Source organism: Carassius gibelio, chromosome B7, assembly GCF_023724105.1.
Source record: "Carassius gibelio isolate Cgi1373 ecotype wild population from Czech Republic chromosome B7, carGib1.2-hapl.c, whole genome shotgun sequence".
NCBI lineage: Eukaryota > Metazoa > Chordata > Actinopteri > Cypriniformes > Cyprinidae > Carassius > Carassius gibelio.
Genome location: NC_068402.1, coordinates 10468226 through 10493501, shown reverse-complemented (window position 1 = coordinate 10493501; position 25276 = coordinate 10468226). Strand labels below are relative to the sequence as shown.

The window sequence follows — 25276 nt, the reverse complement described above, 5'->3', positions numbered from 1 at the left end:
TTTTCTTTGTGATTGTCGTGTTCTCAACACTCCACAGTGCTGTCACTTTCTTTTTCTGTTTTCTTTTCTTTCCACATTTTCTTGTTGTTGCAAAGGGCATAAAACCTTGCCATGTCGCAACCTACTTCCTCTCTAGAGGAACTAGAATCTAGGGCTGCACGGTTTAAAGAATTAAATTGAATTTGTTTTTTCTGATTGGGAGTTAAAATCTAAAATGTGATTTTTAAAGAGAAAAAGTTTAAGGTTTGCTTCTTTATAGGGCTGTGCAATTTGGCCCAAAATGTTGTTTTATCTACCAGTATGATGATACTACTAATAATAATGTACACTTTTAATAATATAATTATATATAAACATTATTATACACAATAATTATTGTTCTTGTTGTTTAAATGACTAATATTTATGCCCATCTTGATTCATTTTCAGATGTTAATCCATCAAGCTTTTACTTTGGCAGAAATCCACAAGTAGCTCTTTTCTTTTGTTGACAACAGTCGGTTTAACTGTGCTTTTCTTTAAATTCTTGGGAAGATGGTTGACACATGTTGTATTCCCAAATGCATGTTGAAAGTGACTTGAACTAAATGTAGAGAGAAAATGTAGAGGTTGTGTGGAGCAGTTTTTGCTGTGACCAATGTCACAGGATCATGAGCTGCTCACATGTAAAGAACAGTATGCCGGTAAAACCAGACTTGACTTCAGGTTTTGGTTGGAGGTCTGATGTCAAATAGTTGTGCTCTAGTGAGTTGCTTAGATTTATTGACTCTTTTTTTTGTTCTTTTCGTATGGTTGGTCTAAGCTGTTCAGGTAGTTGATGTTTTTGAGTCGGTTGCTCGTTTTTGTCAAAGGAAGTATGACCTGGGAGATCTTCTCTGACTTCAGCCATCTCTTCTACAGTACACACACACACACACACACACACACACACACACACAGAGTATATCTGAGCTGTAGCTGACTGGCACTTCAGCTGCCTGAGTGGCTCTAATCTGTCTGATTTCACAGAGCTCAGCTGAAGGAAATAGTCTCTTCAGTGACCATCACAGGAGGAATGAGCCGAGCAGCCCAGTCTTTAAATGCTTTATGTTCTCTCTAAATGTGTTCTTCCTGTGTTTTGTTGTTGTATAGAATCAGCATCTGAAGGAGATCAGCATACAGACCCCCTCTGCCTCTCCCAGCACACAGTCTATGGGTAGTGCCAACAACCACACTGCGGGCATGGACCTGTTCACCAACACCACAAGCCCACCTTCAACAAACAGGTCACTAACATGCTGTACAGGACCGCAAAACGCGTTTTGACACAAGTGTGTGTATTTAAGCGTTCAAGGCCTATAAAATGGCAAAAATAACTTAAATACTCCTGCGCTCTATGAGCAACGTCATCATGTGCACGCGCCTCTCTGGCAGGATGATTTATAGTGAAATGAGTTCTCTTTTGTTGCTGATTGCATTTCAGTGGCTTAAAAACAATAGTTTTAAACCGTTTAAAAATGTGTGCCGATGATACTGTACATTTTTGTGACCGTGAATCACAGCAATGTCATGTGAGCGTGTAACTATGAAAGAGACAGTAGTTCAAAATCCTTACAGGGGTATATCGCCCACCCCTACGTACAGTAAAACAAAGCTCAGTGAATATATGCTATGCTATATGGTCTGAAGCCTGAGATTTTGGGATTCAAAATCAATTTAAATTGGAAAAAATTTAGAAATAAAGGCTTATGCCAGACAAATGAAGAGAAATTTAAGATTCTATATATTACTTAGTAACTTGTGACATTCATAATACAAACTTTTAAATATTAAAAGTCACATTTCCTTTTCTTTTTTTCTTTTTTTATTGAAGCACAAGATACTTCTCAAAATGTGTTTTATAACATGATCAAATTCAAAATATACATTGACAAAGTTATCTATTCATAAATAGATTTCCACTTTAAATATTATATTTATTTAGATATTAGTTCAGTGTTTCAACATCTTACATACTGTACAAAACTGCAAAGTTACATTTTGAAGTAATTCAGTAGATGTCTGGTAGTCCTCTAAACTCATTTGATGTATTTGACAACTGTTGAGTTGTTTGCTGGTTTTAACCCTGTTGGCATCAATAATCTCATGGTTGTGGCAGTTGCCTTGCTGATGATGCAACTCTCACAACAGGATGATTGTTGTAAGAAGTGAGCAGACCGAATCTTTTCAGCATGTCTGGCTTTTAACATTTATTTTGAGGTGTTTGTCCTTTTTTTGACTCATGGAAACATGCCATTGGTGAGAATGAAAAAGCCTTTGTACCATGATTTAAAAAGACCAATCCGTGACTGTGCAGTGGGCTCAGTAGTATCTCTTAATGTAGCCTCCATTATACTTGTTAGATGAAAGAACTGAGCCTTTCTGCTTCAGTTTCCTTTACATACCCTTCAAAGCCTTTACACAACACGCAAAGACTGAAAAACAGCATATTTAGACTGTGCTTTACACTATGTGTGAGAGAGGAGGGAGTACTAGATGTCAACATCTACAGAAAAAGGACACGTCATTTTGGGGTGAAATATCCCTTTAAATGTTTTTGAAAGAAGCACTCTTATGCTCACCAGTGCTGAATTTGTTTGATAAAAATATAAACGATATAAACAGTAATTTACAATTTAAACTCTATTTTAATTAGTTCTGGTCAATGATTAATCTTGATTAATCTAATCCAAAATAAAAGTTTTTGTTTGTATAATATATGTGTGTGTACTATGTATATTATTATGTGTATATATAAAGACACAAATACGGTATATATTAAGAACATTTTGTATTTGCATGTATACATTTATATTCATATAATTTATATTATATGTAAATATATTTAATATCTATTTTTTTCTAAAATTTATGCATATATGTGTGTGCATTTATATATACATAATAAATATGCACAGTACACACACATTTTTTTATACATAAAAACTTGTTGGATGCAATTTATTGTTGCCCAGCACTAATTTTAATATATTATAAAATGTTAATTATTTTTGTGCAAGTCATAATAGTTTTTTTCATGATTCTTTGATGAACAAAGTTCAAAAGAACCGAATTAAAAAAAGAAACCCTTTTTAAAAGTATTTACTGTTGACTTGCCAGCTTAATTGAATTGCTGAATAAAAGTTTTCAGTTCTTACAAAAAAAATAAAAATCTTATTGTCCTCAAATATTTGAAATGGGAGTGTTGTATTGTTGCATCCATCAGATGTCTTTTGATTCTTACTTAAAATCTACTGAATATATAGCTTGAGAACTTATTATTTTAATTGAAAACCTTCAAATATTGTTTAGCATAAAATGTTGATTGTATGAGATCTGTGAGGTAGAATTTAAATGTTTAACTTTTGTACTAAACTCTCTTTCTCTTGTACAGCATGCCGAACCTCAACAGTGACTTGTTTGACCTCCAGCCTGCATTCATTCCTGCTGTGCAGAGCACTCCTATCTCCACCGCCAGCAGTGCCTGGGGAGGTACGGCCCACTCCACCCACACACATACACCCAATCACCGGTGCCACATCTATCGTTTTACCGCTTTAGATCACTGACCTTTAATTTAGTCCCTGAAAAATCATTAGAACAGATCAATCCTTTGTTAACTTGCAGTAAATGTTCATCTAATTATCTGTTTGTTCACTTGCTAGTTCATTCCTACGTTTCAAATACTGTTTGGTGAGATAATGCTATATAGATTGTTGGGCCAAATACAGCTTTTTATGTCATCAATGATGCTTCAAAGAGCCGAAAAAAGCAGCTTGCTAGGTTTTGCAACCCAACCAATGTTTTGTTGTGATTGTGGTCTCCATCCATACCCATCCATCCTGTAGGGTTAGAACAATGTTTTCTAGATATTCCCAAAGCGTGACTGATTTGGATGCTTTTCCGCTGAGGGATTATCGCTCTGGTTGGGAGCTGTGTTGAGTGTCAGAGGTTCATTTCCAGCACTTCAGCACATCTGCTGGGCTTGTGTGAATTGAGGACACAAGGTGCAGAGTGTAGACACACTGCCAGGATTTGTAGGTCACAGCATGCACTTGGAGCGTGCGCTTTACAGCTAGTTGGCAGGTGCGCCGAGGGCTAGCCAGATGCACAGCGAGACTCAGGTCTCCAGAGACCCACATATACTACTAACAGCGCAAAGACACAGCAGTGTAGACAGATGGAGGGATGAGGGTTTTGTTTTTTAAAAAAGAGAGAAAGACTGCTGAGTAATGAGCAGAGTAATGAGAAAGAGCCAGAGGCACAGATTTAAGCTGTAAATTATTATTTACATAAGAAATCATGGAATAATGGGAATCCACCAAAATTTAGGCAGTTTTAAGTGCTTCAGCTGAAAATGGTATTAAATGACATTTTCAGACAAAAACCCATTTAATAGCATTCTCAGATGGATGGAAACTGTTATCACAATCTTTATTGTAGAGGGAAAAATATGCGTGTAAAAAGGTCCAGGTTTAACTGGGCTGCAAAAAAAATTATATTGTGATTTATTTTGACACGTTGTGACATGATGAACATTTTTTGTTAAAAATTGTTTGCTGTTGAAGCAAAAAAACATAAGATTGCTTTTGAAATGGCGTCTACAAAAACGACAAACTAAATAGAGTAATAAACCATTATTAAGCCTTATTGTTACTCTGATTGTATTTAGATTAATTTTGCAGCACTTGAATCAATCTAAAAGGTGGCAACTTGCAAGACAAAAGGTCATGTTTACTTCCATTCAAAAGTTGGGGGATTTTTTTTCAGGACTCTTCGAAGTACAGAAAGTTAAAAGTATGAATTATTTGAAATGGAAAACTTTTCTAACACTACATAAATATATTTATTGTAACTTTTGGTGAATCAAATTATTAAATGAGAATTACAAAATTATTATTTTATTATTTTAATCCTACTGACCCCAAACTTTTCTGCAGTAGAACAAATGAGACATACAATATGTTTGGTAATTTGAGCTTAAATTTGAAATGATAATTTTGGTTTTGGTGCGTCACTCTCATGCAGTCAATCCTGACCTACTAAACAACTGCAAAAGTCATCAGAATTCATCTGTCAAAAGATGAGGACACAACACAACACAACAAGCATGTGTTGTGTGATATCTTTCCATCTTTACATGTTTTGTATGTGTGTGTTACTCTCAGGTCTAGAAAGCAGCATTCTTCATCCCATGACTTCCATGCCCACCATGAACGTAGATTTTGATGCTGTATTTGGGACTAAAGCTTCCAATAGTGATGTGAAGCCATCAGCTGGTAAAATATCTCACACGTGTGATTATTAATAACTGCACTTATTAATCTCTGATGGTTTGACCCTTGCCGCGGTGCTTTATGACTGCAAAACTTAGTAACCTTCACCCTAAAACAAACCTCTTCTGCTGGTTTTGCTGTATGGTGAGTTTGTGGAGCTTTGCCGCTGGAACGCTGAAACAGACTGTGCAGCCGGCTGCAGCACCTGCCCGTCTGACTCGGTTCTGGAGGGATTGGGAATGTTCTTTGGGGGCGTGCTCATGCTTTTTTCCTCTCCACTTACTCACTTCGCTGCTCTGTGGTTGAGGACAGTCTGTTATCATCCCTTCATCCATCTACTGTGTGTGTGTGTGTGTGTGTGTGTGCGCTTGAGTTAGTGGAGGCTGTGTGCTGACTGGCATTTTTCTCCATCTGTTAATCGCCTGTCGCCACGCTCCTTATCTGAACACAGAACAGACGCACACACATTTCCACTCACCAGTACATCCACTCTCTGTCTGCCCCATCTTCCTTTTTTTCTTTCTTTGGCCCCTCTTACCCTTTGCTTCCCCCCTCCCCGTTCCCTCTCTTCTCCTCTCTTTCCTGGGTTATGATGGCTGATCTGATGTGTTGAGTGAGGTTTTGTTTTTTGTTTTTTTTTGTCTTGGCCTCCTTGTTCCTGCTGGCGAAGCAGGAAGTAGAACTGTATAAATATGGCATGTGTCAGCAGACTGTCTCTTTCTTTCTCTCATTTATTGAAAGAATTTGCAAATAGATCAGTTTTTTTTTTTTTTTTTTTTTTACATTTGAAACCAGTTGCCTCTTCAATTAATGAAACCTGTCAGCTGTTTGAAAGTCAACAGTAAATTGCATTCACAACAGTGTTGTTATTTTTAATATTTATGTACTGTTACAGTATTGTTACCATTTTGTATTAGCCTTTATTTTTATAACTTCAGTTTTCAGTTTAATTTTGGGTTTTGAATTTTTTATGTAGATTTTTCATTATTATTGGTTTGTTTCTATATTTTAACTTTAAGCATAATATTTGTTTAATTATTTGCCAAGGCAAAAGAAAAAAAATGTTTTTCCTCTAATATATGAATTTTATTTCAGTTTTATTTTAGTACTATTTTCAATAATACTATTTTCAATAGTATTTATGAAAATAGTGGGCAATCCCGGGGATAAGTTGTCAAAAAGGTTTAAAAAAAATTGCGCATACTGAAGGTCAAGTAAATTTTTGAGAGCATTGAAGTATTGTAATCACTATTGGTAAGATTTTAGAAAATGTATGTTCGTCTGCAACAATATCTAAATAGCTGTTGGTTAACATTTAATCAGTAGCCTGTGTGCTCCAAATGAAAAAAAAAAGCAAAGTCTGAGAGTTGTTACATTTTATTTAAAGACTTCAAAGGCATTTTCCTCTTTGAAATAACATGCACTGATTAATCATCCACAATAAGACGAGAAACATGTATTAAGAAAAAAAGAAGCAATTTTTTTTACAATATTATGTCTCCATAAGGAGAAGAGTAAGAATAAAGGGGATGACATAATTTTCCAGTTTCTTTAAGGAGCCCTGTTGTGTTATTTCCGCTTGGATCTCAGGGTGGTTCCTCCCGTCCTGACCTAATGTTCTGCTCTAGATCTCTACAGGTCTTTTGTCATGCCGTGAGTGGCCTCACAGAGGCTCATCCCTGCTGTTAGCATCATTATAAACATCAGCAGGACTGCAGCACGCTTTCTTTCGTCTCACTCCTGTCTCTCTGCTCTATAACACTTATGGCCTAACCAGGCCTGATGCGACAAGTTTCCAGCAACAAGCAACTTAAGTGCCCACATTGAAAGCATAACGGCTGCGTGATGTGATGCTGTGACATCCATCGAGAGTGTATTTGATGTTTAATGTACAGTGTACATATTGAGATTTTGCAATGATCCTGTTTTTCCTTCTTAAGTCTGATATCTAAACCAGCATGTGCTATTACAGAGTACTAATCTGTACAAATTACATTTTATCCTTTCAGCTAACCTTAACCATGACCAACACACAGAAACTAATTTGGTTTAGTCAAGTCTAACTGATATCCAATTCTTATAAAAAGGTCAGCAGTGCAGAAATATGTAACCTTTATTGCTGGTTGCTTGTCCTGTCGCTTCTGGTTAGGTGTCAGTCTGCAGCAAAAATAAATGGTTTGCCACTCTCGTAATATTTAACCAATGGAATAATAAAGGTTTTCTGTCTTTTTTCTCAGGCTATGATGCATTAGGCAACTTGATGAAGCCCACAGTGACGGTTCACACTCAGGCGCCGGTCATGGCTTGTCATACAGGCGGTAAACTGTTGGCCAATGACCTGGATTCGTCCCTGGCCAACCTCGTAGGCAGTAAGTCCCTCTTCCCCGCTGCATTATTGGTCTGTTTGTGTGGCTTTCATTATTTACTTGGTCATAAGTCCCAGACCTTCAAATTGCATTTGTGCTACTCTACTGAACAGAGTCAGCAGCCATATGGTGCTACATGCTATGGGTGTGTGTGTGTGTGTGTGTGTGTGTTGAACAGATATGAATTATACCCAACCTAGGGGAAATTAATAGGTCTCTGATGCCTCCAGTGCTGAAAGTCTTCCAGTATTACGCTGATGTTGGGCTGTTCTAACAGTCTCTTTCTTTTTCACGCTCTCTTTTTAGACCTGCAGTTTGGGGGAACACAAGGCAAAAAGTGAGGATTTACATTTAATTATCGAAGTCATTTCATTGTAAAAAGAAGCAGTGTTTAGACTCTTTGCATGTGATTGCATGCAGGTCTGATATGTGGACTCAGCCTGGAGAGAAGAAGCTGACGGGTGGCACTAACTGGCAGTCAAAGACAATGAGCAGCACCACTGCCTGGAGCCCCGCCCCCTTGCCACCTGCTGCCATGCCACCTGCCGCCATGCCCGTGCCACACATGGTGAGAACACACACATGGACACACACCAATCTCCAAGGCTGCATTTATTTGGGGAAAAAAACAGTAGTCATACATTTTACATCTTAACTCCTTTCTGAAAATCTTTCTTATTATTTATGTTGAAAAGAGTTTTTGTTTAATATTTTCAGTCATACATAACAGAAATTTTTAACCAAAGTTCTGCATTTATTTGAAATATAAACCTTTTGTATCGATATAAAGTGTTAACTGTGACTTTTGATCAAATGAATGCATCCTTACTGACCCCTAAACTTTGAGTTGTAGTGTATATTGAAACGATAATACTTGATTTTCAATACACTTGATTTTGATTGGTCACTTGCAGATTTCTGCAGTCAGTTTGTTTCTAATAATGTCACTAAACTTCGTATTTGACCAGGCAACTGATTTCTTACATCTTTGTGCTTTGCGGCACTCTTTCTTCTCACATAACAATAATTTGCATGTAATATTTCATGTCCGTTTATTTATTAGTACTGTAATGAACAGTCATCTGGCCTTTATAGCAAAATAAACAACTTTAAAGTATGAATGGGCCTTCGCTTTGTTTCCCTGTGACCGAAAAACATTACATTTATCCATTACTTAATATATACAGACATTCTTGCATGCATAAACATTCTCATCCACATGCAAACATAATTTCAAATACTCTTAAACTTACCAACCTGAAGGAATCCATCTGTTGTAAAGTTCAGTTCACACCAAATATCCAGATTTCATACACTAGAATTCAGGAAAAAAATGTTTTGCATGTTGTGCTATATTGTGTAGCTCCAGGAAATATGAGTGTGAGTGTGTTTCTTGTTCTCAAGCGGTGTGTATTGATCTAGTCAGGCAGGTGATGTGTTAGTCTGTTCTGAGACAGGACTGAGATGAGTTTTCACTGTTTACATGTGTTTATGGCCTCTCTTGCCCCTCTCTCAGGGCGTTCAGAGTAGATTGACCTCTGAACTGCTTGAGTTGAGAGAGAGCAGATGTCTGTGAATAACTAACCTTCAGTGTCTCTCTCTCTGTCCCTCTCTTCCTCCACCTTTTCTGTGGTCTGCATCTTTCTGGCCTGTTTCTCCTCATGTCTGACGTCTTCAACTCTCCTCGCTCTATCTGCTCTCTATGTTTCTGTCTCTCTCTATCTTTCTTGTGCTTAACCCGGCAGACTGGAATGTTCTATACTAGTTATGTAAGTACCTCCTATAACTGACAGTTCTATTATCTTGAGTATCGTTTACGAGGGATCGATTCTCTCTTACACATTATCTCTCTTATTCCCTCACTTATACATTCTCACACCTTATTTCTTGATTTCGGTCTTCACTTATTTGGTTCATTGTGTAAAATTGTCAATAAATTTTGTTGAATCGTGGGTGAAAATGGGCAGTTACTTGGAACAATTTTTGTATCTAAATGAAAAAAATCTGGTTGTACATGTGCTTTAAAGTGAAATACAAACCACTGTCAAATTATAATCTTGTCTTATTTGACATGTTCTTTAATTTATTTTAAGTTAATTACAGCACTATTGTATATATTTTAGATATCGGTGCATCCTTACCTAAACATACTAATAAATGATAGTAGAGCTGTTAATATATATGGTAATTGGTAGTTATTTATATCATATGCATAATGTATGTGTATTATATAACTTATTTTAGCTTGTTTACCACAGTGACTCTTGAGACTAATTAAAAACAATAGTTTGATGTTTCTCTGTAACTAGATTTCTCAGACTGTAGGAATGGGCTAAATTTCTACTTTGTGTGAAAAGGCCTTTACTGTAACTTCCAACGTCCTCCGACTTCCAAAACCCTCTCTATTCCTGATAAACACAGAGAATGTCATATGTTGATTTCCCTGTGACATATGAATGTTTGTTCGGTCTCTCATGCCCTTTCTGTAGCATTTAATGTATTCATCTTTTTGGAGCTTTGACTTGCAAACCAGACTTGTGCAAATGTGTGCGTTTGGGGGCTGCATCTTACATCTTACGTAACCTGTTTACCATTCAAAACTGATGAATACAGTACATCATTTGTGCCAACAAATCAATGCTTGCCATTTTCTGAAGTGCCAAATAAGGTTTTAGGCTTTTAAGTGAGTCTCCGTTTTTCAGGTAAGTCTTTAATTTAGGAAAAAAATAATTTCAGACATACTCTACCGTTCAAATAATTGAGCTCAATATTAATTTAAAATGTAATTTATTCCTGTGATTGCAAAGCAAAATTTTTCGCAGACGTACTGATGTACTTATTTTGGTGCTCAAGAACATTTTTTCGTTGTTGCAAGTGTCTTCACTCTCACTTCTAATCAGTTAAATGCGTCTTTGAACAGTTTAGTAAAATGACAGTTTTATTTTTTGTTTCATTTGACTTATTTGTTTTTATTTGAGTCCAAATGTATTAAAAAAATAAATAAATAAAAGTTGTACTCTTTGTTCTGTGAAGCTTTTTTAGTCTTGGGAACATGTCAGATCGTTGAATTATATTGTTTTACTTCAGTGTTGCATGTGTTGAATGGACAAGCCCAGAAATCAGTGCAGGCGAGTTGAAGTACTCCTGACCTGTCATGAGTGCAAAAGAGAGTAATTAAATGAACCAGACATGATTAGAGAGCGGGGAGCTGTTGGATGTGTATAGTAGTGTTTGATCAGAGAGTGTGCCATTGGTCATTCGATCAGTGAAGCGTTGTTTGATCATTCAGTTCACTGATGGTTGATTTGTGACCCTTTTTTTCCCTTTAGGCTCCTGCTCCCATGGCATTTCCCATGACAACACCTCAAGTGCCTGTGTATGGAATGGTGAGTATTGTGACCTTACAGTGGCTACATGGATACTGTGTAGATGAATTACAGTAAATGGTTAATAGCTAAAAGAAAATAACGCTGAATCTTGTGTGTGAGTTTAGGTCCCTCCTCATCTGGGACAAATGGGAGGGGTGCAAGTAATGACCCAACAGCCCATGTTGTATAACCAGCCTGTTCTCAGACCCACTAACCCTTTCACCCCCATCCCCGGAGCCCAGGTACACACACAAACACATCTGTAGTGGCCTCGCATACTTTTAATCATACCACACTGCTGTAATACACCAAACCTTTACCTTGTTTTTCAGTTTCACTAGGCTGAAATTTAATGTTGAAAGCATAATAGACCTTCTACTGTCTATCTAAACCATTAATATTAAACAAAAGAATCCAATAGGATTAAATAAAAAATTAACAGTATTGATAGTTACTTAATTTTAATAATGGTTTAATATTAAAGAAGACTTTATAAGATTTTTTTTTTTTTTTTTTGTTGAAGCAATCATTAAGTAATTGAGAAATGCTTCAGAGCTATATGACATTGTAATTGCAACTTATTTCTGTGGTTAATATTTGCAGTTTAATGTGTTAAATATAATGAATGCAATTAACACAACATCCTTTTTAGTATATTTATTGTGATAAAGTGCAAAAAAAAAAAAAAAAACTTTAAAGTGGGGAAAAAATTGACTGAGCTCATTCAGATTTGTTAGCACATTAAGTTCACTTTAATTCAGATTTGTTATAAAAAAAAAAATTCAAGTTCTTTAATTATTAAAAATAATTATTAAAAATAATAATAAAATATTCAGAAAATTTGCAGTTTATACCTTGCTTTTAAATATAACTGTAATGTTAAATGGATATATTTACTCATTTTATGCCAAACAGTGAATAAATAACCAAAAAACAAAGAAGTTTAATAAAGGCATCACTATAAATATTGGTATAAGTGATACTGGCCTTTATTTGTAGGACCAGATGCCATGACAAATATTTAAAATAATTAATTTTTATTTTATTTCTGCATTTTTTGTTTTCATATTAATCACAGATTTTAGTGTAAAGTATGGTTTAAAAGTGTTTTAATTACAGAAAACGGATACTATTTTATCTTTTCATTTATTGACAGCCTTATATTTAAATTTTAAATGTTTCTATAAGTAATTATTATAGTATTTAACTTTTTAAATAAAGCATTTTTAAATAGCAGTACTAGTTTTTGCTGTAGTATTGAGAGTTCTGAAATTTCACTGTTATTCAAATTTCATCAGCAATTTCACTGGTATTGTATTTTAAGTATTGTAACATCCCTCACACACACACACACACACACACACACACACACACACACACACAAAACAAAACTGCTCCCTGCCTCTGGCCAAGTACACAGATGCTCCATTTACAAGAGGTTCAGTGCTGCTATATTCACACGGTCATTACTGAGCGCTTCAGTGCGGTGTTGCTTATTTATAACTCTTTGTGTGTCTTTTTACAGATGCAGTTCATGTAAGTAGCACTTAAGCAGAGCGCCAAACAGGACGGCTGAACAGAACAACAAGCTAGTGAGAGGAGGATCCGACTACCACCAAATAAAAGGAGATCGAGACAAAAAGAAAGAGCGTGCATATGGAGAGGAATGTGTTTGTGTCAAGAATGCTTACTTCACTGTCTGAAACGGCTCACCCAGCACACACACCCCAGATGAGAGCTCATAGTGTGTCATTTTTCATCTCTTGAGGTTCATTTCTTTCCTGGGGCACGGTGTCTACTGGCAGGTGTGATACATCATAGAAATCGTGGATTTTATTGCAGATATTAAATTACCATGTACAGAGCACTCTTCTTTTTGTTTCTTTTTCTTCATAATTAATATGAATTAGATCTAAAGCCCAACACGGTGGACTTCCTGTTACTGTCCTCTTTTGCTCTGTTACGAAGATGCCCAGGCTGAGTTCAGGAAAACAGTGAATGTCAAAGTAAATCCCCTGAATAGTTCAGCTTACTAGATCATAAACATATTTGAATGGCTCATTAACACAATGCCCCGGCTCCTCATTTCAAAATAAGGAATTTGAGCCCTTATATAAGGTGCTCTGCACCCCCAAGCACTTTACACATGCATTTATGTGTAACATAGTATATAACATTGAGCTGGTCTCTTTTATCTACAACGTTAGTCATCTAATGTTAACAATTAACATGTTACTGTTACTGATGGCTACTGTTCAAAATGGTCAGTCAATCCTTATTTGCTTATACTGGTTTAAGGGTTTCCGTTTCAGATGTGATGGTGGTCTTGCACATACATATGCACACATTGGTGTTACGTGAGCCACATGAAGAGCCCCCTCTCACTGGCCTCCCACCGTGTTTTGTCACTCCAAGAACACTGATAAACATATCTGCTCCTGCTCTTCTGTGTTAACCAAACATGTAATGCATTTACGACTACATCTCACACTCTGAGCCCACTCCCCCATGTACCACCCACCCTTGGGAGAAGGGTGAAGGGCATGTGACCCTATTCAAAAATCTGTTTTTAATGAGGGTTTTGTTTAATCCTATGTTTTTTAATCCTTTTTGTTCTAGAAAGCATGTTATATATATTTTATTATTTCAGAAAATGACATGAATCTTGGTCTGTGTTGCCAAATTATGTGCATTTGTGATTCGAGAAAAATGCCATAAGCTAGCTCTTGTTCTCGGCGCCTGACAACACGGTTCTTTCTCCGAAGGACGTGCGTATTGCTGTTTGCCAACTTTGGAACCAAAATCAATAGCTAAAATCTACTTTTGTTCTGTTTTTGTGCAGTTCCTCGAAATATGGGGCACTGTTAACAGGGTATCTTAATTTTTGCTTGTGCAGCCAAAGCATTTTCGGCCCTCCTGAAATCCCTTTAACCCTTTCTAGAGCAGGTTTCCACTTCAGCCTTCACATCATCCCATAATTCCTGCTTTGTTTCTTCATGCTAGATTTAGTTTTTATTCTGCATGGACTGATGGAATGTTACTGGAGATATGGTGCGGTTGCAGGTGTGCCATAGTAAAGCTTCATGGAGCTTATTGCTTTTTTAAAACGATCACTACCTATAGCTGGCAAGGTTTCAGAATGTAAACAGCAACAAACATTTATTGGTTACAAATAATAATCCTTCCCCTAAGGAATGCATTTCTTCTACAGTGTTTATCAGAAGGAGTTGCTTAGCAGTGCACAGACTCAGTGGTACAGTAATACTGATGTAATAAGGTCACAGGTGTGTTTAAAGAGCCCATAAAGGAATGGAATTTTCTATTTTGTAAGTGTGATTTTTCATTTGAAGTCTGAGTTTGACTTTCCATCAGTTCAAGTGTGGTCTTTGCTTTTGTATGTTGCTAAAGACATCACCACTGCAAGTTTTATATTGTCGCTGTAATGCGTGCCGTGTGACCGCCTGCCCGTTCCATTTGTAGAAGCAATGTGTATTGTGTTTCTCTGCTTGCTTAATTCTGTGTGGGTGCGCGAGTTGGTTACTAATTCTTTACTGAGCGTTTCTTAACATGCTTGTGAGTTAATTCTCCTTTGAGCGCTGTCAGGGGGTCCAGCAGGTTCAGACTGAAAGCTTTTTTATATGCAGGCTCAATGTTGATGCTCTCTCTGGGTTTGCAAGGTAACGGGGCACCGAGGAGCAATGCTGTTTAATTAGGATCTGTTCTATTATCCTGTCACCGGAGGCTTGAAGTGTGTGAAGTGAGCGAGTGAATGTATGATTGTGAGCTTCAGGGATGGTGAAAGATCTGAGGATGTACAAGGGTGCTATCATGAGCCAGGGTTTCCATGGTAATCTAGAGTTTCTGGTTCTTGGCACAGGTTGATGAACACAGCAGCATTTCCCTCTCAGTCATATTTTGTCTTTTTTTTTATATATTATTAAAAGCTCTGCATGCATTAGCAGCCCAGCCTGTGGTGAAGACCGTCTGAAGATGCAAGTTTCTTTGGCAACCTCGTGTTTTTGGATAAACCTATAGGCTAGTTGACTTGTTTCACTGGCGGCGGGTCATGAATGCTTTCTCTCTGACACACCAAAGGCTTTTTTTCAAATGGGTTTTGCTAAGTTGAGTCTTTCAAGGAACAAACTTTCATTTTTGTTTAGAATCCTTGCTACTGTATGTACAGCGAGGTTCTTGATTTCACAGCTCCCCCTTGTGGCTACTGTTTGTCATCTTCCATATAAACAGCTGCTACTGTAGTTAGTGTTCTGTTTGCTGTTTATGGAGCAGTTGTGCACACAAAGCATGTCTGAGTGTATTGAATACACCGCTGTACATTCGTCTTTTATTTTAGAGCATCCAGCCAGACTGAAGAGCAGCCAACTCCAGTGTACTTCTGAACTACTTAGCCTGATTTTATGTGTCTCAGGCTCGGCTCATTAGCTGGCCTGGAATACTTGGCTCAGCAGCAGCCTCTCAGAATCGATGTGTCAGACCTCTGCTGGGGATGCTTGGTGTTCAGGGTCCTTTTCACCTTCATGCTGTCATCGAGCTGTCCTGGCTTCTCTGGCTTTAATGATTTGGTTTTAGGTGGGTTATTTGTCTGCTAGATTCTTATTAGCATCTTTTTGTCCTTATTTTCCTGTTACAGAGATATATGCAGTATATTTAGAAATATATATTCCAGTAGAAGCGCCATCATCCCTGTGCATCAGCCCAGGGGAGCAGTGCAGCAATCTTTTTTTATCCATTTATCATCAAATGCCAAAAAAGGTGAATGCAAAACCTCCATGTTTATGCCTGTTCCCCCACCTGTTTTTTATTTTTATTTTTTATTTTATTTATTCATGCAGACCATAAGGAGTTTATTCAGCATGTTGAAAATGTAAAGGCAGAAATTGTGGGATTGTGTTTAACTTGTTTGTCTTTCATTCACATAAATAAAGCCTGTTTTTTTTTTTCTTGAGTTGTTGGTTATTTCTGTTTAGTTTCATTTTGTCTGTCATTTTATTCATCTCATCAATCATATTCCAAGCAGGAAAACCATTTCCCTCGAGTTCATTTTGGATGTCCGGCTCTCTTGGTTTCTCTTTTCTGGCCTCTTGAAATTGCACTTCATGCCTGCCTCATGGCCCATAATGCAGGGTTTTTACAGTATGAACGCATGTTTTAAATATCTGGTCAAATTTGTGTAGTGCCGTGTTGTGTTGTTTTTGCGTCTGTCAGTGTGATTTCTGTTGAATCTATTGCACGAGTTTCACTGCAACAAGAACCACCTGATTATTTCTTTGTAGCACTTTTTGACAGTGGACTCAAACAGGAAAATCAACCAATGTTCTTTTGTGTATCTTCTGTTTAAAGACCAACTGTTTTGTCCAAACAGTTAAACGTGTTTGTGGAGCTGGTTATAATGTGTGGAAAAGGATGTACAGCAGTGCATACCATTTTGTGGTCCTTTTTTCCCCAACTTCTCAGCAAGTATTTGGCTGTTCAGTCCATCTAAATGATAAAACGGTTCTATGAGAGGTCAAATTACTCTCTAGTAGACTGTTTCCCATCATGCCATTAAGGCAATTCCTGGACTATGTGGCCAGGCATTCAATCTGATTTCACTAAGTAACTAAATCTGGTTTAGATTGTTCAATCGCTCTATTCTTCTGAAGGTTGCTGTCTGTGATTTGAAGCAGTGACTAGTGATATTCGCTTCTACATAAATTATTTGAGCTCAACCACATTCTATTTTTGAATTCTGTACCGTTGGGGAAAAGGAATCAGACATGCCTGGTTGTGCTTGTACATCAACTCTCTCAAGTCTGGTAGAATGCTTGTGAAACCTTTAATCTGTAGCTAAACCTGAATCAAACACCCTCTTCATCGACTTCTCATGTGGTTTCCCCGTGAGCTTCATGAAGCACGCAGCACTGGTTGAAGTCAATGCTCTTATGATACCAGTCTCTCCTGAACTGTCGCTTGTACGCCTGCAATGAGATGCTCAACCCAGGACCAAGAGACCTGATGGATTTAACTCCGTTTTCTTTCGATCGCTTTATAATTTGTACCTGTTTTCTTGCATGTTTTTTTGTATCTGACATGCCTGGGAAAGTGTCACAGTTCCATGTAACGTTTGCGAAGTTCTATTAAATATGGTGCTGTTTTTTAGTAAGCAGTTGTTGTCGTAGTGATGGACGGGTTCTGTGTATATCTGTTATTTTTATGATTTATCAGTGGTTGGTTGTGCTGATCTGGTATGTTATATTCCTCCTCGCGATTTTTGCTTGAGTCAGTTTTTGTAAGTTCTTTCATTCTTTCTGTCTAAGTCTCTGTTTTGTTGTCTGTATTTGTGAAGAAAATTTATGGTTGCAAGCCTCTAACCTGAACCATGAGTGAATGCCTTGTGAATAAATGGATTTAACGCTCGCGCTCACTGGTTTCTTAATAAAGGACATTTTTAACAGATTTCATCTCGCTGACTTATTCCCAATGTCTATTAATATTCATCTACACAGTCAGGAATTGTACCCGACTCCATTTCTCAAGGTTTCTCTTCAGTGGTTTATTGGCTGAATTGCCTTACTATTTTAGTTTGTGCCTGTTGTTTTGTTCCAAGATATAGTTTGCTATCAGTTTGTGCTCCCACTGTGCGTGTGGATTGGTTTCTAAAACCCAGATCCCACTCCTAGCTGCAGAACACAACAGTATAAAACTGCATCTTCCTCCAAGTGCTACTATCTGACTATATATATTCTTTTGTCCTCCTTTGTAAGTCGTTTTGGATAAAAGTGTCTGCTAAATGATTAATGTAATGTAAATGTAATATTTAAAAAAAAATCACAACAACTAGCACTTATTTTCTTGATTTGTCAGCCATTATTTACAAGGTAAGTGACATCATAACCCAACTTTAGTGTAGTTTTGGGAAAGATGGGTTTTGGTTTATTGTCTGTCATTTGTTGGTGGTTTTAGTGATTCAGCTGTGTCCCCTGCTCCCATCGGCCCCTCTCTATAGACCCCAGGAATGTCACACACTCTCAGACAGACCCCAACAGCTGTAAGGAGAGAGAGCACACATGGCACTGGCTATTTTTAGAGTTCATTCAGACCAAAACATCTCTCTCCTTCTCTTTCCCTGGACGTGGCTGTTCCTTCTGGATCTCTCCTCGGCTGAAAGTTCTGGAGAAGTTTCCCAGCGGCCGTGCCAGTTCATAAGTACCCGAGTCGAACACAGGACCGAGCATATAAACAAGGAAAAGAGTCCAACGATTAAAGTGAAAATCAACCTGAATATCTAATAGGCCAACATGGCTCTACTGTGTTACAACAGAGGCTGCGGGGGTCGATTTGATGCTGACAAAAACTCAGAGGGTAAGATTTTAATGTATTTTTACTATTTATTAATATATAGCCTATTGGGGGAAAATAGTATATCTCGAACTGTATACATTTTAATAGTCCATGTGAAGGTCATGGCTAAATAATTACAACTCAAAGAGAAGTGCTTTATCACTTTCTAAACCAGTGAAAAGGTTGTTTTGGAAACAACTTATATAAATGATATAAATGAAAATTATATAAATGGATAAAGGAGGCGGCAGGGACTTAACTTTGATTTCATTTTGCAAAAAGACAGCCTCCATTTATTCTTCCATGTTTTATTTATACATTTTAAATCGGAAATTGTAGAAAATGGGATTTAGCTAGTGTCTGTTCTTAGAGGTTTCTTGGATCCATGAAGTCTCAATCACATTTGGAGGTGTTCGAATCCAGTGTTGCTTCCATAAAATGACTTAATCTTTCTACTGTCTCCTCCGCTGAGCATGTCCATAAAAATGGTAATGAGGATTTATTTCTGTATATAAACGTCTCCTACTAACTCTATTTTCTCTCTCACACATTGAAGATGTCTGCCAGTTTCACCCTGGAGTGCCAATCTTCCACGACGCCTTAAAGGTGAGCTCTTTGTGTTTAGACAGCAGCGCAGACCGCCGGCTGCTCGGTTCTGTCGTTACTTGATAAGCGCGTCGTCGGCGTGTTTGCCTGCTTCTTAGGGAGCCTAATATCCATGTTTTTGTTTTATTTTGTTCTTGTCTGTCTGATGTGGTTCTTTGTTTGGGTTTTTGTCCTCAGGGCTGGTCCTGCTGTAAAAAGAGGACGACAGATTTCTCGGAGTTCCTGTCAATCAAGGTATGCTAATAAGATGCTAATCGCGACGGTTTCATCTCACGCTGCTCTTCACGCGCTGCACGTACAGTGGTACAGACTGAATATAAATCTGACATCTTCACAATACTTAAAATAATACTCAATTTCTTAACTTTACTTACTGAAAGTTGGCCTGTAAGTGAACATAAGCTATTATTGATCAAATCAATTTACAATAATGTCCATTGGTTAACATTAATCAATGCATTAACTCATATTAGCATTCAGCAATGCATTTGTTATAGTTGTTTATTCATCTTTGTTAATGTTATTATTTATAATGAATATATATTTACAGTAAGTTCCTTGGAAGTTTTCTGAGGCCCCCAGTGTGCCCCGGACTCCAAGTTATAATCCACTGATTAATAAAAACAAAAACTGTCAATAAAGTTAGTCCAAACAAAGCATGGACAAGAATTATATTTAAAAGTGTGGCAGACGTTCACATATTTATTTTCATTTAGCAGATGCTTTTATGAAAAATTGACTCATCAAATGCCAAATTATCACGTAGCAGCCGATATTAGCAGTACTGAATGTCAAGCTAGAACAGATGTGTAAACTGAGAAATAAGTAATTACAGTACAAATAATTGAACTAATCTTGCCGTCCTTGTGATGGAGAGACTTTCACATTCACACAATCTCAGACATGTCATTTAATATGCTCTGTGTCTGCTAATTATTTTCTCTGTCACATTCAGCTTCCTGTGCTTGTCCTCTCAGGGTTGCACTCGCGGGCGCCATAGTAATGAGAAGCCTCAGGAGCCTCTGAGACCAGAGGTGACGTCTGAGAAGGGAGATGTGAAGCAGCACGGTGGAGAGGAACTTATATACCAGGGACCCAAATCTGCAGAAGCCCTGGAAAAAGAGAGACCCAGGTATACAGAGTACATATGCAGCTCACTGTTTCACACCCCAACCCATTGCTCCGAATACAAAAATGATTTTCTTTCTCTGAAGCCCTCTTTTGTTTCTTTCAAAGAAGAGAAGTACAGCTCCTTCTGACTGTTAAATAAAAACAGACAGTGACATGTTTTTCGATTCTCTCCTTCCCAGCTCAGATGAGCCAAAGACAAAGGTGCGGGTGAAGATCGCTCCCTCTCTGGCTCAGATCGCAGAGAAAATGGAGATCACTGAGAGAGAGAAGAGAGAGAAGCTAGGTGAGCGGCTCCTGTTATTCCTACAGCTCAGGATCACCTGCAGCATAAGCACAGTGACACTAATGCATTGATTCTCTACTGCTTTTGCTAAACTTAAACATAAACATGTCCTTAAATGAATTAATGCATTAATAATAACAATGTATTCATAGTAATAGAAGAAGTTAGTATTCATATCATAATGTAAAAATATAAATAGATTTTTGTTGCTAATAATTCACAAAATGCATTGTACTCAGCACAAATATAGTTTAAAGGGGTCATGTGATGCTTTTTTTTTTTTAAAGATCATTATTTTGTGTATTTGGTGTAACAGAATATGTTGACATGCTTTAATGTTCAAAAAACACATTATTTTTCAAATACTGTACATTATTGTAGGTCCTCTATGCCCCGCCTCTCTCAAACACGTCATTTTCTGAACATTCAATAGCAAATACTTAAACTAATAACAAAACATACTTACAGTGGCTGATCCAGAAGTGCCAGATTGTCGTAGCAAAGTCAGAATTATCTCCTCTCAGAGGTTCACGAAATGGTCGTCCATTAAATGCATTGCTCTTCTGTTGTAAGTAATCTTAAAGATTCCTAAATGCATCTACTTTTGGAAGAACAAATAAAGTGCTTTTGCTTTCTCCTAGAAAAACACAGCATCTACCTGACATGGAAAGAAACAATTGAAATTGCGTCATATAGCCCCTTTAATGTTGCAGCCCATCATAAAATTAAACTAAAATAACCTTTAAAATTAAGTGATAAAATGTATTTGTTTTAACAATGAACTTATATTAATATAATGGTTAAATAATGTGAATTATATAAATAATGCAAAAAAGGCTAAATGAAATTGATAAATAAAAAGCATTAATCTTTCCATGCCATAATATTGACACTGTTATTTAATATTAATAGTTAAAATAATGCCAAAAAAACTTTATTAAACGTCGCCAATAATTCCAGAATTGCCAATAATTTCCCAAAGGCATCGTGTTTAGCACAAAGCATGTTTATGTTGCAAGTGAGCCTGTATTTAATATAGTTTACATAAGTGGTTTTATTGTTAAATGGAGATAAAACTAAAACCATTTACAAAAAAAAAAAAAAAAATTTTTTTTACTTGAAATAAAATAAATGATAAATGAAATCAAAATTAAAAAAACATATTTTGTCAATACCAACATTTAGTTTAACTTGACGTACTTAACTAAAACTAAATAAATGAAAAACTTCTAAATAAAATCTATGTAGATACATTTAAAAAAGCAAACAAAAATGACCAAAACTCTATTACTAAAATCACAAAAAAATGAAACTAAAGTTAAAGTGCATGTAGAAAACCTCTAATTTTAATCTAAAACAAAATACTAAGAAACTATAGTATATCAATGATACTAAAATAACACTGGTCCAAATCATGTTGTTTTGTTAATGTTTAGAGGATGGGGCATATTGCACACAGCCTGCCCAAAAATAAATAAATAAAGCATTTATAAGTTAAGAGCCTTTTAATTTAACTATTTTGACTGTGCAAAATGGCATGGATTTAATTTATATTATTTGCTTTACCATTTAATTAATTAATTTATTTTTGGCCCGTGAGTTCCATCGCTCTAGTGCAGTGTTATGTATTTATGTTCATGTAGCTCTTGGTTCTCCCAAAGCTCACTTCAGTCCTTAACAGTAGTTGTTGATGTGACTCCCACCTGTCTATAATGTCACTTACAGTAGGACCTCTGGGTAAAAACAGCAACACCCTTCTGTGTTCACACGTCTGCTGTAGGATACTTGTGGTGCTTTGTTGTGCTGCATGACTGTTATTTTTTATATAATGTGACTATTGCACATTTTGAGAGATCAGCAGACTTGTAAAGTTCCTCTCACAGTTGTTTTGTTTTCTCCTGTCACCTCTTCCCTCTCGCTGTCCTACAGAGAGTCAAGTCATCTTGGTTGGGGTGAAGTGCAAGAATGCAGGATGCAAAACAGTAAGTGCTCATGTAATATGTACATTACAACAAACTAAACAGCTGGCATTACAAAATATACAGTTCAGGCCATCTAGTGGCCTTAATAAGGCATGACACTGCAGTGCTTCACGAAGAGACAGAATCCATGAAGAATCAATCCTGAACCGATGAGTGTTTTAGTGTAACAGTACTGATCCAGCATCAGTCTGCTTTGGTCCTTACGACTAGTTTCATGAGAACAGGAGGAGCAGAAACCGACTCTAGTTTGTTGTAATGTTGAATGGACTCAGAGCAGAATTAATGACTAAAGCCTCCCTCACTGGGATTTGACCTTAACGCCTTCTGTTAAAGCTTCCCATCATCTTTAATGGATTAGTTTGCCGAAATCCCAAAAGTTCATCATGTTAATTACTCAGCGGAGCTCTTCTTTAGTCCATGTGAGAACTAAACCTGTATCAGCAGGGCTGGGTGTCATTCACAACTGAATTAGTTTCTCTTTATTTTTGTTCTTTACACAATGAATTAACTATGAGCATGTTATCATCGGTGGTTTGAAATGTCACCGGGAACTTAATTGAATTTTATATACTTCATTAAATGTCATTTTTGCACCATGGTCTTTCCATCATTCCCATTCATATTCAGTTTCAGCCCCTGTGGAAGCCAAAATCTAATCTCTTGAAGTGAAAGGAAGACAATTCTTCATTTGTGAATTGTGCTCAGTCCTGCTCGTCTGGGTTGGTTCTCTGTGCTTTTTCTTCAGACAGCACGTATAGCTCTGTTACAGCTTCCTGCTCATTTATCTATTTGGATGAGTAGAAAAATGAGTGTGTTTTCAGGTGTGAAGGTGGTAAACGGATGACACCGAGCTTATGCTGAGTTCAGGTGCATCAGCACTTTAAAGTTTAGTCCTGTGAGTGTTTCTCTGGAGCAGAAATGTCTAGTTTAGTTTGAGGTACATCTGTGTTTTTTTCTGTGAATATCAGTTCAAATGATTTTTTTTTTTTTTTGTGATCGTTTGTGTGTTCAGATTTACCAGGGTCCAGAGACAGACGCAGAGATCTGCACATATCATCCCGGAGTTCCTGTCTTCCACGAAGGGTAAGAAACCTGCGGCATTTGGGTCTTTATTTAGAAATATGACTCGTCTGTAACTATATCTGCTGTAGACTTAAAATAGGTGCCCAGTTCCTGTATCTATTAAACATTTTGCAGTACAAGCAAGGCCTGTTTTCATAAAGCTTCTCGTTGTCAGAGAACTGATCTAGATTCACAAATGCAGTCGAATTCAACCAGAGAACATGAAAAAAAGTGTCCACATAAAGATATTGTTTCTATGAGATGAGCTGGGAGATGCATGATAATTCTCATCTGCTGATCATTGTCTAGATACAAATACTGGAACTGCTGCTGCATAAAAACCACCGACTTCAACGCCTTCCTGGATCAGAAGGGCTGCACAACAGGAAAACACTGCTGGATCCCCAAACAGGTAACAGCTAGTGGACTCTTTTAATCAGTGGATATAGTTATTTACATGGACACATGCTGTATAATCAAGAAACGATCTGAAATCTGGATGTTGTGTGTGTGTGTTGGGTTCTGCAGGACAAAAAGAAGGTGGCTTGCAGGCATGATTGGCACCAGACGGGAAACCAGGTCGTGGTCACAATCTACGCCAAGAACTCCAGTCCAGAGCATTCCTACGTGGAGGCAAACCGCACAGTGGTGAGTTCAAATCCTGCTTTAAAAAACTCAGCATTCAATGACTTTTATAAATAATCTTTGTACATAAATACATTCTCTGTCAATCTGCAGTTAACATGCCACATTCAGTTTGAGGGGGACAAAGTGTTTCATAAGGACATCCACTTGTGGGGGGTGAGATTGCTGCTGTACATTCACACTCTCTTATGATTTAGCAATGATTTATGCTCCTGAAACTTGGAAAGTGATATTTTTTTTTTAGTTTAGTGCATAGGAAACAATTTACAGTTTTTGAAGTCAGACAGTCTGACATCTGTGTCCACCTCTGGTCTTTTAGGTGATTGACGTAAAGAGCAGTTTTGTGAACATGGTGCCCTCTAAGGTTGAGGTGACCATGCAGAAGGCTGATGCTGTAGCCTGGGGGAAACTTGAGGACCCCAAACACAAACCTGAGCCTGAGGTCAACGATGAGATGAGCGCTGAACAGGAAGAGGTCAAACCCGACTGGTACATCTCAGATGATGACATCAGTGAGTCTGACTGGGAAGACGAAGAGGAGGACAAGAAAGAGAGTGAGGAGAAAAAAGAAGAAAAATGGGCAGATGATGGACCCCCTGAGCTAGAAGAGTCTGCTGCTGTCCCCCCAGAAAAATGAACATTATTCTGAGATTTTTGATTCGTTTACAAGATCACACAGGATTTATACAAACATGAGGCTGCTGCTTTCAAACTGTTAGCCTTTTCTTTTCTTTTTTTTGCTTCTCACACTTTGTTTTTTTTCTACTGTATATTATTGTGTTTTAAAGGTTAGCAAAGTCTTAGAGATTTAAAAAATATTGCTTTAAATGTTTGGGGTTGGTAAGATTTGTAATAACTGTTGTGTATTATATTTTAAAATGTAATTTATTCCTATGATTGGAAAGCTGAATTTTCAGGAAGTTATCCAGTCTTCAGTGTCACATGATCCTTTTTAAAATCATTCTGGTGTGCCGATTTGGTGAAACATTTCTTATGTTAAAAACAGTTGTGCTGATTATCTTTTCATTTTCCAGCCAATTTTATTGAATATATAAAAAAATAATCTTAGTGACCCCCAGCTTTTTACTGGTAGTTATACTGACAAAGCAATGAATGATCTGTTCAATAATAATAATAATAATAATAAAAAAGTCTAAACACTGTAAGTATATTCCATGAAACTATGATAATAAAGTGCAAT

General features: G+C 37.1%; 2 protein-coding genes across 7 annotated transcripts in view; both read left to right on the top strand.

Moving 5' to 3' along the window:
- The window catches only part of si:ch211-200p22.4 (phosphatidylinositol-binding clathrin assembly protein), a 57671-nt gene extending 40190 nt beyond the window's left edge, over window positions 1-17481 (top strand). For 4 of the 6 annotated variants that reach the window (XM_052561484.1, XM_052561482.1, XM_052561485.1 and 1 more), the window contains 9 exons: window positions 1132-1265; window positions 3413-3510; window positions 5187-5297; window positions 7532-7663; window positions 7967-7997; window positions 8081-8228; window positions 10990-11046; window positions 11154-11270; window positions 12554-17481. In XM_052561484.1, coding sequence (XP_052417444.1) covers window positions 1132-1265; window positions 3413-3510; window positions 5187-5297; window positions 7532-7663; window positions 7967-7997; window positions 8081-8228; window positions 10990-11046; window positions 11154-11270; window positions 12554-12568 — 843 coding nt within the window. In that variant the 3' untranslated portion in view covers window positions 12569-17481. The remainder of the gene's footprint in view (window positions 1-1131; window positions 1266-3412; window positions 3511-5186; window positions 5298-7531; window positions 7664-7966; window positions 7998-8080; window positions 8229-10989; window positions 11047-11153; window positions 11271-12553) is intronic. The other 2 variants (XM_052561486.1, XM_052561487.1) reach the window with 1 other exon arrangement.
- Window positions 17482-17621: 140 nt separating this feature from the next.
- Window positions 17622-25274, top strand: zgc:92429 (uncharacterized protein LOC445063 homolog). The gene is made up of 11 exons (XM_052561488.1): window positions 17622-18387; window positions 18923-18972; window positions 19150-19206; window positions 19950-20104; window positions 20283-20386; window positions 22316-22368; window positions 23381-23451; window positions 23740-23842; window positions 23959-24078; window positions 24169-24231; window positions 24395-25274. Exons 1-11 carry the CDS (start codon window positions 18324-18326, stop codon window positions 24710-24712), a joined length of 1158 nt encoding a protein of 385 aa, XP_052417448.1. The 5' UTR covers window positions 17622-18323; the 3' UTR covers window positions 24713-25274.
- The last annotated feature ends 2 nt before the right edge of the window (window positions 25275-25276 follow it).